This window comes from Pelobates fuscus, chromosome 4, assembly GCF_036172605.1.
Source record: "Pelobates fuscus isolate aPelFus1 chromosome 4, aPelFus1.pri, whole genome shotgun sequence".
In the NCBI taxonomy this organism is placed as follows: Eukaryota; Metazoa; Chordata; class Amphibia; order Anura; family Pelobatidae; genus Pelobates; species Pelobates fuscus.
Window position 1 is genome coordinate 389480567 of NC_086320.1, and position 13250 is coordinate 389493816.

At 47.3% G+C, this 13250-nt stretch overlaps 1 protein-coding gene across 1 annotated transcript in view; it reads left to right on the forward strand.

The window, feature by feature from the left end:
• The window catches only part of ASIC3 (acid sensing ion channel subunit 3), a 456156-nt gene that overhangs the window by 159549 nt on the left and 283357 nt on the right, over nt 1–13250 (forward strand). The window contains exon 5 of the mRNA XM_063452925.1: nt 10040–10093. Within this exon, the coding sequence (XP_063308995.1) occupies nt 10040–10093 (54 nt within the window). The remainder of the gene's footprint in view (nt 1–10039; nt 10094–13250) is intronic.

Genomic DNA, 13250 nt, shown 5'->3' on the forward strand with positions numbered 1-13250 from the left:
TTACAATGCACTTCGGCGTAAAGAATACACAAGCGACGTATACCCTTAATGGAAGCGAATTAGGGATAACAACACACGAAAAGGACTTGGGAATTGTTATAGACAACAAACTATGCAACAATGTGCAATGTCAATCAGCAGTGGCCAAGGCCTGTAAGGTATTGTCATGCATGAAAAACGAGACGAGAATATAATTGTGCCTCTTTATAAATCACTGGTAAGACCACATATTGAATAGGCTGTGCAATTTTGGGCACCTGTTCTAAAGAAGGATATTATGGCACTAGAAAAAGTGCAGAGGCGGGCTACAACATTTATAAAAGGAATGGAACATATCAACTATGAAGAAAGGTTAACAAATTTAAACCTATTTAGTTTAGAAAAACGTCGCCCGAGAGGGGATATGATAACATTATACAAATATATTCGAGGCCAATACAAACCATTGTGTGGAAATCTATTCACAAACCGGACTTTACATAGGACACGAGGTCATGCGTTTAGACTGGAAGAAAGAAGATTTCGTCTAAGGCAAATGAAAGTTTTTTTTACTGTAAGAACAATCAGGATGTGGAATTCTCTGCCTGAAGAAGTGGTTTTATCAGAGTCCATACAGATGTTCAAACAGCTACTAGATGCATACTTGCAAAAACAGAATATTCAAGGATATAATCTTTCAATGTAGGGTAATAACTGCTTGATCCAAGGATAAATCTGACTGCCATTCTGAGGTCAATAAGGATTTTTTTCCTAGCTTGTTGCAAAATTGGAAGCACTTGAAACTGTTTTTTTTTTTTTGCCTTCTTTTGGATCAACAGCAAAAAACAAATGTGAGGAAGGCTGAACTTGATGGACGTAAGTCTCTTTTCAGCTATCTAACTATGTAACTATGTAACTATGTAATTATGTTCCCACCCATATACTATAAGAGTTGTGAAGCTAGTTACTAAGACTGCCTGATGGGAAGGTGAGGATCTATTTATACCAGTTTCAGAGTTCTATTTCCTGTCCTTTCTGCCGTGAGGGGAGGAGCTAACCCATGATTAAATGCTGCCATGAATAATGATCAGGAAAAGAAAATTACGGTAAGTATGAAACAATTTTCCTTAATGCGTTTGTTATAATCAAAAATTAAAACATTGATCAATAGTTTCTTGATTATTAGTTGAAATATTTTCTTTATTAAATAATTCATCACATTCTATGTGTGTGGTGCTTTTCACCTTATTCCAGGCTCTTCTTTGAATATCTTCGGGAAATTCTTTTTCTCTAAATTTATCATATAAACCCTGTGCTTTTTGTTGAAACGTTGTTTCCTCTGTGCCGTTCTGCCACAACCAATTGGCCAGGTAGAAATGAAGTGGGCTTTTTATTTTGTAGCCCATGGATCAGCGCAGCTAAGAGGAATAGGCCTTGACAGAGCCAGGAGGTAGGCATAGCAACCACAGGAAGTTAATGACACTTAGCATGCTGGGTGGGGCGGAGCCATAATGGGTGCATTTATACCAGCCATTTTATGAAGTGGCCATTGAAAGAAATTAAGCTTACCTGTCAGTTGTGCAACTGCTCTGTGTGTGTGTCTCTCTCTCTCTCTCTCTCTCTCTGGGGGTCCTGTGTGTGTTTCTCTCTCTCTCTCTGGGGGTCCTGTGTGGCTGCTTTCTCTTTCTTTATGGGGGCCCTGCCTGGGTCTCTCTGTGTGTGCATGTGTGTGTGTCTCTCTCTCTGCGTGCCTCTATTTAGGGACCCTGCTGAGCCTGTTGTCCCTGAGAGCGGCCACTATGTGCCCATACAAGGTGGAGCAGTCCCGGTCCTGAGCCCAGGAGCATCGGAATGGAGAATGGCGCGGAGAGGTCGGTTGTGGGTTCGGGAGGCAGACTGACCGAAGCACGGGAGGTGTGCGGCCGGAGCCGTCAGGCAAGGCTGCTGGTCGGGCGCGGACTGTCGCAACTCGCGGACCGCGAGTGAAGGCTGCGCCCCGCATGTCGGCGGCTGGCGGGATAGCAGGAACGGCAGTGGCTCTGAACACGGCCAGGAAGGTGACCGGACAGCTGCGTGTATTTGGGCACGGTGAGTCGGCTACTGTGGGATGTAATAAGGGTCCAGGGAGTGCTGCTGGCTCCTCGGAACTAGCGGTCCCCCAGAGGGCGGTGGGGATCTGGACAGCTTGGGAATTCATGGGGCGGCCACAGGGAGGGCCAGGTCCACTAGCAACAATGGAGGACGGGGTGAGGAGCGCAGCAGGGACAGCCAGGGCGCTCAGAGAACGGCAGGAGCCAGGGCGGCAGAGGCCAGCGCAGGGTCAAACAGGGCGGCTGGCGAGAAGCCAGGCGGTGGGGTCAGCGCAGGATTATGGGGGACATCATTGGCTGGAGGATGCAGGCATGTCAGAGGAGGGCGGGAGGGCCCGTCAGGCTGCTCTCAGGGTCGGCAAACGGACAGAGATGGTGCATGGAGGGAGCAAGGGGAAGAGCGGCGCAGCGCTAGCGCCAGGTGCAGCAGCGATAGGAGGATGGCAGGGAGGTAGGGGAGTGGAGACAAGAGCCCTTAACGATACAGGCACAGCGTATCCAGATACTGTGGCAAGGAGGAGGCGGGGAGGTTGAGAACGGGTTCCACGGACAAGAGAAGGTGTAGACGGCGCTTTACATCAGGCTCATCTGATGGGAGTTGCCAGGAGCGGCCGAGGAGAACAGACAGCAGGGAGAGTCGGACAGCAATGAGGAGAGGAGCTTGGGAGGACGGTGAAGAGCGTAGGGAGGAAGGGCGGGCAGGGGATTGATCACACAGACTGCCCAGGTTGTCTTCTCCCTACAGGTCGCGGAGTAACACACCTGCGGTTCCGAGGCGGGACCAGGCGAGTCGGAGTCGACGACTACTGGGAGCTCTGGAGCCTGGCAAGGCGGTCGGAAGGACAGCAACCCCGCGGCCTGAAGCGGCCGGGGGCACCAGCGGTGAGTTCACAGCTGCACCACACTTGGGATCATTCATAGGAGGAGATCGGGTTCCACGGACAGGAGAAGGTGTAGGCGGTGCTTTACATCAGGCTCATTTGATGGGAGTTGCCAGGGGCGGCGAGGAGAACAGACAGCAGTGAGAGTCGGACAGCAATGAGGAGGGGAACTTGGGAGGATGGTGAAGAGCGTAAGGAGGAAGGGCGGGCAGGGGACCGATCACACAGACTGCCCAGGTTGTCTTCTCCCTTCTCCCTTTTCTATTATCTACTTGAAGAAGCCTCTTTAGGCGAAACGCGTCTAGATATTATACATTTTATATTTTATATTTTATATTTGTAATAAAGGAATTTTTGGCACCAAAATATCTTGTTTGCCATATTCCTTTAAATATCCTTTTTTTTTTTTTTTACCTTTTTTAACCTGACCTTACTTATAATTTATAAACCCACGCAATAGCGCAAAGAATCCATAGGTGGGGATTATACCACCCATACGCTTACACCGAGCAGTTCAGCCTGCTCTATATACTGTGAGTATATTTTTATTTTCTTCTAGCATTTTTATCTGCCATACAGAGAGCACTATATTTTATTTTCTCTTATTATCGGCCGAGCCGGATCATCGCTGGACTTTTCACCTGCACTACTTGCTGACCAGCGTCACCCTATATATCCTTGAGTGGGGATCATTCCACTTCACGCATATAATATCAGAGCTGGATTTTAGCTCTGAAAATTGTGAGTAATTTTCATTATCACTATTTTATCCCCTTTCACCTTGCTGACATACTGTACCATTGGGATTTTTGTTTTCCTGCTTTTATCTTCACATATCATCACCGAACTACAAGTGCATAGGCGTAAAGACTGACATCATCCTCAAGCATCCTCCATACTTTGTGGAACTTACCACTTCGGACTTATTGTAGGACTTTGGACTATTATTTTATTATTATTTTATTTATGCATAATATTATTTTTATGTAAGTTAGGCGCACCCTTTTCATTTCTGTTTTCGTGTTTTATGTTACTTATATAAGGGGATTAGGGGAACTCCCCTTTTAAGGTGTGCAGCCGTTCTAAACTATATTTCTCTGTGGCTACGTAGCGCTGACTCTTCACCCCATTCCTTTTTGTCTTCTCCCTACAGGTCGCGGAGTAACACACCTGCGGTCCTGAGGCGGGACCAGGCGAGTCGGAGTCGACGGCTACTGGGAGCTCCGGGGCCTGGCAAGGCGGTCGGAAGGACAGCTACCCTGCGGCCCGAGGCAGCCGGGGGCACCAGCGGTGAGTTCATAACTGCACTACACTCGGGATTATTCATAGGCTGTTTAAAATTCTTTCTGGAATCCTGGGAAGGGACAAGGGATTCACTTCAGTTCAGTAAGGTTTGGGCATCAGAGGGTGAACTGGGGCGGTATTCAGGTGGGTGGAAGCGATATCTAAAGGTCCTAGTAACGAGGTTCTGGGAGGTGCGCCTGCACCGGTAGAGACACCAGAAAGGGGGTAAGGAAGGGGACATGGCTGGCGGTGACGGCTCGGAGGTTCCGCGGCAGAATGATGGGGGGCTGGGTAGAGTACTCGCTGGGGCTTCAGCCCCGCGTTTACGGATCGGAGCAACGCCGGTGACTATCAGGACGTCGTTGCTGCTGGCTATGGCAGTACGCCCATTAGATAGGCACTAATTTGATGGATGGGTTTGTTGGGGGTGGGCATATTCTGTTGCTACACATCTTATCGCACCTGAAAGGGGCAGGGGGGAAGCAGGCATGGACGCGGACCAGCTCCGTAACGCAAGCATCATTTGGCCTTGATGTCGAGTTGGTTCGGGAGCGGGACGCGTTTTTGGTATTGGCGACCCTTCCATCTTTTGGGTTGCATATATACAGGTGCTTATTGGTGAACTCTAATAGCCAAGGGGTGGTTCCGTGTCAGGTTCCTAGGTCGGAAGTGGTTTCCATTGGGCATGGGGGGGTAAATGAGGAGTCCTGAGAGGGTCCATTAGTACAGCGTCCGGGAGCTGGCTTGCTGTGGGGCCCGGCTGGGCCGGGCCATAGTGGACTTACATTACGGTCACGGGAATCCTACTGCACGTCCTTGCGGGGTGAGTAACTGGTTTGGTGGTGAGGGAGTCTTAATTACCTAAGGGCGGTTGGAGGTGCTACGAGAGGCAAGGCGAAGGTTCACAGGTTCTAGGAGGTCGCGCTGAGGAATTGTGGAGGCGCATACGGCGGGCGCAAATCCACATGTGGGTTAAGGGGTGGGTTGTTCGCCGTCTCGAAGGGACGGCTATTTGTGGAGCCTTTACGGGAGGCAGTGGGTTGGTCACGGTTATCACTGGGGAACATGGGTTCCGGGGCATACCTGGACGGCAGATGGTGCCAGGTGCGGTAGCGGGATGCAGGGAAAGGAAGTCATACTATTTGAAGCTGGCAAATTTTGAGTTGTTGTGGAAAGTGTAAAGGGGGGAAAGTTGTACTGCACGGACGATACGGGAGGTCATGCGGAACCATCGTGCCGAGTCCTTGGGTCTGGAGGTACGACGATTGCGGCGTTTTTATCACTATGCAGGTTGTTTCGCTATCAGTTGTGGGCACACCACGTGCCTGGTTGGCGGGAGGTAGGGGCTGACTCCTGGGTTTGTGTACAAGTGAATAGTTGCGTATGGCGGCCTCCGGGGGCGCGGGAGGAAGGGCAGGCCGGTCGGGAGGCAATGTGGCAGCTTGGGAAGCCAGGCTCGGTGGGGCCGGTTCTGTATCCTATGGCACCGGGTACGGGGATTGCCTTGGGAAGGCTTGGTCTATGAGACGTGGCGGTTGGTTGTCACTGGCAGGTCCCAGTCAAAGGTGGGAAGAAGGGTACCTTGCGGTGGTTCCAGAGCCGCTGGTTCGTTTAACGTTAGCCACAGCGGCGACGGACAGGAACTAGGCGGTTTGACGTCAAGGTTTGAACGGAACGATTAGGAATTAGTGTGGGTCAGTTGTCACGTACGTCAGGAATAGCCGGGCATGTGAAGGGTTGTGCATGGGTCGTGCCGGGTGATTGGTTTCCGTGGGGACGTACCGCTGGGTGAGCGTGCGGAGGATAGTGTGCTTGTCTACTTTCGAGTTGAAGTTTGTTCGGGGGCCTTCTCCTGGGCTTGGGGCAATTTGGGTAAGGGAGCTGGTGTGGGCCCTTTGGGTTGGTGTTGGGGGGTTCTTCACTCGGTTGTCGAACTTCAGTCGGTTATGGGGTGGATTCGGTGGGTTGTACAGGATCGGACGTACTGGCAATGGAGGTTTGGGGCAGCTATGCTCTTTGCCGGGGCACGGGTAAGCCCGTCTTGCAACCGTATCACGAGTCCGATTCCGGCAGGGGTTTTTGTTCGAAGGGGTCTGGCGGCGTTGGGTTTTGAATCCCGGGCACGTTCCTATCGGATGATGGCGGCGACAGGGGCGTCCCGCCTGGGTTTTTAAGGGGGGGTCAAGGGAGTCGGTCAGGCAGGTGGGAGTCAGTGCGGTTGAGTCCTGTTTACGGCCGGTTTATGTGGTTAAAGGTTTGGATACAAGAGGTTGTATGCTAAGTTTGATAGCTAATTACTTTAGTTCTGGTGGCATGGTGGAGGTACCACTCGCTCATCTGGAGGGCGCTGAAGCAAGCCGTGGCACGGAAGTGGTGAAGCTGGGGTGGTGGGTTTTTTCTTGGGGGTTTGTGAGTGGCTTTACATTAGTGGAAGAAGTCTTGGGAAATGGATGTGGGGTACGGTGCATGGCATTCGGTTGTTCCGCGAGGGCGGGACGGATAAGGGCGTGGTCCCGACGAGGAGTTGGTAAGATACACATCGGAGACACATCGGTTGGGGAAGCAAGTTCCCTGGGTACTCCAAGGTGGATGGGGTACGTTCCGGTCGTAAGGGGCGATCTGTTCGGAGTGGGCCTTTCGGACGGCATTTAACAGGCCTTCTTCTGGTGGTGGGGGTCGCTCAGGAGCTTAAGGTGTCAAGTCCTGAGCTGTGGCGGGGAATGGCCTGGTTAAATCGGAGGGCAGATGGAGGAGAAAGTGGGCATCCTGGGGTTTTAGTGTGGATTGGACAGTGTTGCACGTGGTTGGTAGGTTCGAGCTCGTCGGTGGCTCCGAACCTGGGGGTGTGGTGGTGTCTTGGTACACCCCTACAATGGATATGGTGGGTAGTGGTGTCTCGGTACACCCCTACAATTGATATGGTGGGTAGCGGTGTCTTGGTACACCCCTACAAGTGATATGGTGGGTAGCGGTGTCTTGGTACACCCCTACAAGTGATATGGTGGGTAGCGGTGTCTTGGTACACCCCTACAAGTGATATGGTGGGTAGCGGTGTCTTGGTACACCCCTACAATCGATATGTTGGGTAGCGGTGTCTCGGTACACCCCTACAATTTAACCGGGTGGAAATGTGGCCATATTGGGCGGCCAGTTTCTGTATTAACATGTTATTTGGATTATCTATTGTTATTATTGGGGGGTCATTGCCAGGGGAACGATATGTACATGGGGGATGTTAACTTTAATAAGGGCTGTTGGCAATGACCCCATTTGTTAATCCTTAATTATCTTATTTATAATTTTAATAAAGCTGTGGACTAATACTTCCAACAATATAACCTGTGTCCGTGTTTTTATGGGGGTTGGGTAAAGGTGAGCGCAAATGCCGGCAAATCCGACTGTGCGCCTGTCAAGAAACTCTGGCCCCTTCTGGTCTAAATATAGATTTTGATCTATACTATTTTTTTTTAGTATTCCCCTTTACTATTTTGACTTATTATTTATTTTTTAAATGACTTGCCCCTTTTCCATTTTTGCGTTTTGAGATGTACTTTCCTAGGGTGCTCCTTAGGTTATAATTATTGATGCTAGATTTAGGTTTTAATTTGCCCCCTGCAGTTTTAAGATAGTTTTTTCTGGATGAGTTCTGAGTGATTTAGGCGATCTGCCCCCTTTTTTAATTTTTCTGCGTTTTTACTATTTTAGACAGTTTGAGGTATGTATAGATGGCTATAGTATCTCATATATATTTTTAACCCTTTTTTTTTTTTTTAAAGCATTAGGTCCTTAGCCATTTGGCATTAATTCGTCACATTAAATATTATTAGATATATTGGTTGTCTATTTTTGATATTGTATTTATTATATTTTCATTGCTGTATAAGTTATGAATGTAACTGGCTTATGTTTTGATGCTTTAGCTATATTACTGTGAAATATTTATTAACAAAATATGTTAAATGAATGTATTGTTAAACTAGACTAGAAGGACATTTACCCAGAGGGGTAGGACATTGGACAATTGCCGCGCTACATAAGAGATCAGTATGGGAGGACTCACTATATGCTTGCGAAAGCCCTAAGAGGTGGGGATGCAAAAGGAGTAGAGTGCTGAATCCAGAAGTGCATGCTCGAGAACAGCAAGTTGGAGTTGGAGAGAAGCTGGTGGATGCAGGAGGGAGAGAGCGCACTTGGACTGTATTCAAAGCTGTCAGAGACCTTTCCACAAGAGTACTGTAAGCTTGCTGTAACATATCCACTGATATTGCCTGGCCAACAGACTTGGAACATTCTAACCACTGAATTTGTTACTGTTGTTATATTTCACATACGAATGGGAAAACAAATGACACTGCTAGCCTATTCGTATGAACGAACAAACAAACTACCGAACCAGAGACCACCCAGCCCAGGCGTGTGCCGCCAATTAACTCTTTGACTCTGTGCCAGACCGCAAACGTTCTAAGTGGTTCACTAGGTGGCCGTCAATTCGTATGTACGAACATATGGTGGCAGCCATCTTGTTTTTTCGAACGCGTCCAGCGGTGTTTGGTCGTTGAGTGTCTGGAACTATTTTCGGACACTCAAACTCCCGAACACCGCTCAGACTTGCAGGACCACTTAGTTTCGCACAGATTTATACGAACAAGACGGTTTTCGGTAAATCCACGAACGAGGCGGCACACAACCAGCAAAGACACAAGCAATAAAAACCATGACTGTTCGGAATTTTCATTGTACGAAAAGGGACCGGCCGCATGGAACTATTTTGGGCAGTAGCCTCGTGTGCGGCCGGGCAGGGATGAGACTTCCAGCTATCTCCCGAACCCCTGAACCGATTCGTATGTTTTGAATATGTTTGTCCCCCAATTATGCTTGTTCTGAAAATGTAAGTATTATTGGAATCGAAGGTATAGTTTTGATGTTGTAAAAATTGAGTAAAAAGTATATTTTTCACTTGGAGATAATTGAGCTGATACAGCAATTAACTCAATTATCTCCCAAGCAGAGGGGAGGAATTTACTGTAATGAATGGGAGTGTTTAACTGTGTGACTGTAAACTATTGGTTGTTGAGTTTGTGTTTTCGGTGCCCAACAAGGTCCACGTGGGTGGTAACCTTGTGGGAAAAGTTGTATAAAAGAAATGCTTGTGTGCCCATTAAATCAGTTCCTGCTTAACCCTCAATACGTAGCCTCGTCGTGTTATTGAAGGGAACCTGCATCTTGCTAAATTGAATTCGTTATTCAGCTGGTGGTGAGTCTACATTCTATCGGATTGGATCCAACGAACACAAGGGTCTGATCCTCCCTGGGCTCTATAGTTTTACTACAACCACTAAAATTTTTAATGAGTGTTATTTGATTGAGATATATTCACATTGTATTTTATACTATAATATTGCACTACTGTGTTTGTATATTTTAGATCATTGGGACCATTAAATAGGATATTGTGCCGGTATATCACAGTATATCAGTGTATCTCCTATTGCACAGTTATTAGCTCGACCCACTTTATGGACATTAATTGATTCACTTGGTCACTTGCACTATTCATTGAATTCTTAGTGTGAGAGGCTGATCAAAAATTCAAAATACAAAATAAACTGCTACATCTTACTACATTTTCCAAAGAAATGCATCAAATTGTTGATATTAATTTAAACATATAAAAAAAAAATACAAATGTAAAATGTAACATGTACAAAAGTCATTAAAATAAACATCAGTTAGCCACAAGGTACCAACGTTCTGTTATTGTGGAAGCTTTGCGTTAATGTCTATGATATAAACCTTCTCCAACAGGTAATGCTCCGGTCTGCAGTCCTGCACAGAGTGAATTTTGGAATCTCTCAGTGAGTGAGTAATGAAAGATTATTCATGAGTCACCAACTGTCTTTTTATCCGCCATTTCTATCTTTTCTAATTTCTAATACTTTTCATGAGTCTTGCCATTTGGTATTTGGGTGGCAGTCGGACACCGGGGGTCTCTGTTCTGGGTTATTGAATATTAACCAACAATGGTTAATCTCAGAGGCTGGGTCAACTGGTGAAGAAATAGATTAGAGAGACACATATATACAGACAGAGATCATTATTGATTTTACCACACTATAGCATTGGAACTCACACTATAGCATTGGGTCAGAAAGGTGCCTCTCAACTATGGTCAGTCCATGCCGGTGTTTGCGGGTAGTACTCACTTACTGATCAGTCCATGCCGGTGTATGGCCTGAGTACTCCCTTACCAGTCAGTCCATGCCGGTGTAGGGCCGATAGTTCTCCCTTACCAGTCAGTTTATGCCGGTGTATGGCTGGTAGTCTGTACCAATGGGAAGTTTGCTGAATAGGAAAGCCATAGTTTCTTGCAGTTGGACTCTGCTTTAGGATGAAGCCCTGATCATGGCTTACCACTCAGTCCATGCCGGTGTTTGCGGGTAGTACTCACTTACCCATCTGTCAATGCCGGTGTGTGGCCGGTAGTACTCCCTTGCCAGTCTGTCCATGCCGGTGTAGGGCCGATTATTCTCCCTTACCAGTCAGTTTATGCCGGTGTATGGCTGGTAGTACTCCCTTACCGCTCAGTCCATGACGGTGTTTGTGGTTAGTACTCACTTACCAGTTAGTCCATGCTGGTGTTTGCGGGTAGAACTCTGTTACCAGTCAATCCATGCCGGTGTATGGCCGGTAGTACTCCCTTACCCCTCAGTCCATGCCGGTGTATGGTCAGTAGTACTCCCTTACCACTCAGTCCATGCCGGTGTATGGCCAGTACTACTCCTTTACAGCTCAGTCCATGCCGGTGTATGGCCAGTAGTACTCTCTTACCACTCAGTCCATGCCGGTGTATGGCCGGTAGTGCTCCCTTACCGCTCAGTTAATGCCGGTGTATGGCTGGTAGTGCTCCCTTACCAGTCAATCCATGCCGGTGTATGGCCGGTAGTACTCCCTTACCACTCAGTCCATGCCGGTGTATGGCCAAAAGTACTTCCTTACCGCTCAGTCCATGCCGGTGTATGGCCAGTAGTACTCTCTTACCGCTCAGTCCATGCCGGTGTATGGCCAGTAGTACTACCTTACCGCTCAGTCCATGCCGGTGTATGGCCAGTACTACTCCCTTACAGCTCAGTCCATGCCGGTGTATGGCCAGTAGTACTCTCTTACCACTCAGTCCATGCCGGTGTATGGCCGGTAGTGCTCCCTTACCGCTCAGTTAATGCCGGTGTATGGCTGGTAGTGCTCCCTTACCAGTCAATCCATGCCGGTGTATGGCCGGTAGTACTCCCTTACCACTCAGTCCATGCCGGTGTATGGCCAAAAGTACTTCCTTACCGCTCAGTCCATGCCGGTGTATGGCCAGTAGTACTCTCTTACCGCTCAGTCCATGCCGGTGTATGGCCAGTAGTACTACCTTACCGCTCAGTCCATGCCGGTGTATGGCTAGTAGTACTCCCTTACCAGTCAATCCATGCCGGTGTATGGCCAGTAGTACTCCCTTACCAGTCAGTCCATGCCAGTGTATGGCCAGTAGTACTCCCTTACCAGTCAGTCCATGCCAGTGTATGGCCAGTAGTACTCTCTTACCGCTCAGTCCATGCCGGTGTATGGCCAGTAGTACTACCTTACCGCTCAGTCCATGCCGGTGTATGGCTAGTAGTACTCCCTTACCAGTCAATCCATGCTGGTGTATGGCCTGTAGTACTCCCTTACCAGTCAGTCCATGCTGGTGTATGGCCAGTAGTACTCCCTTACCAGTCAGTCCATGCCAGTGTATGGCCAGTAATACTACTACTCCCTTACCAGTCAGTCCATACCGGTGTATGGCTGGTAGTCTGTACCTATGGGGAGTTTGCAGAATAGGAAAGCCATAGGTTTTTTGCAGTCGAACTCTACATGAGGATGAAGTCTTTATCTCCTTCCTTGGTCCTATCTGCAGAAGATCCTGCTGGGTGTAGATTAGACAGAGTAGAGCTACGTCTGGTCAGAGTATTGCAGGACTTGACACAGTGTAACATGCAAGCAATTTGAAAAAAATACAGGGTTATTTACTCAAGTGAGAATTCAAAGTGAGTTTTAAATTTAAGTCAAGAAGCATAGGTGAGCTAGAGATATCTTCCTTCCTGTTATTCTGACCACACATTTCAAATTAACTTAGAATTCTCGCTGTAGTGGATAACCCTGATATAAACACATTGAGAAAGTGTAAACAAGTGAATAAAAGGCTGATTTTAAAAAACAACAAAATACCAGCAACCATATAAGACTACTGTAAATAGCCTACTTTCAAGCAAACTCCAGTGAGCAAGCTCTGTGAGTCAGTAGTGGGTTTATATTGGCAATACAAATCCCACAGAGGTGGAAATTAAGGAGAAGGTCCCCCTAATTAGCTCAGCAGCGGCACCCACAAGGAGGGGAATAGAAAGACCAAGAGAGGGGGAAAAAAAGAAGAAGAAAAAGGAGGGAAAACGGTTTAAATAAAACCAGCAAGGAGAAAATATAGAAGAAAAAAAAAGGGACAAAGTTTAAATATATCCACCAAAGAAAAAAAAATATATATGAAAAGGGGAAATTAAAATAAATCAAAACAGCAAGGAGAAAAATAAATATAAAAGGGTAAAAGTTAATAAAAAATAAAATACAAACAAAAAAATACAAAAAATTCAACCTGCTTTTTTTCCACTTGGTATTAACGAATACCAACCACAGTCCACCAACAAACTCCTGTTGTTTTAACTCCTACTTAAAAGAGACTACTTTAAATAGCCTAGTTTCAAGCAATCTCCAGTGAGCGAAAATATGTGTATATATAAGGTGTGTTTAACAAAATGCATGCATATAAAAGCTCAATGTGTCCGGTCTCTTTAAAAGTACACGTACTAAACCTATTATAGTATTTCACTCAAGACAAAAGCAGCAGCCACTATAGGTCCTCGGGGATGTACTGGGCCATGGATAGCTGCCCCTTTTCCTCTTCTTTAACCTCCCTGGCGGTATGATTATGTCAGGAATTTTGTAC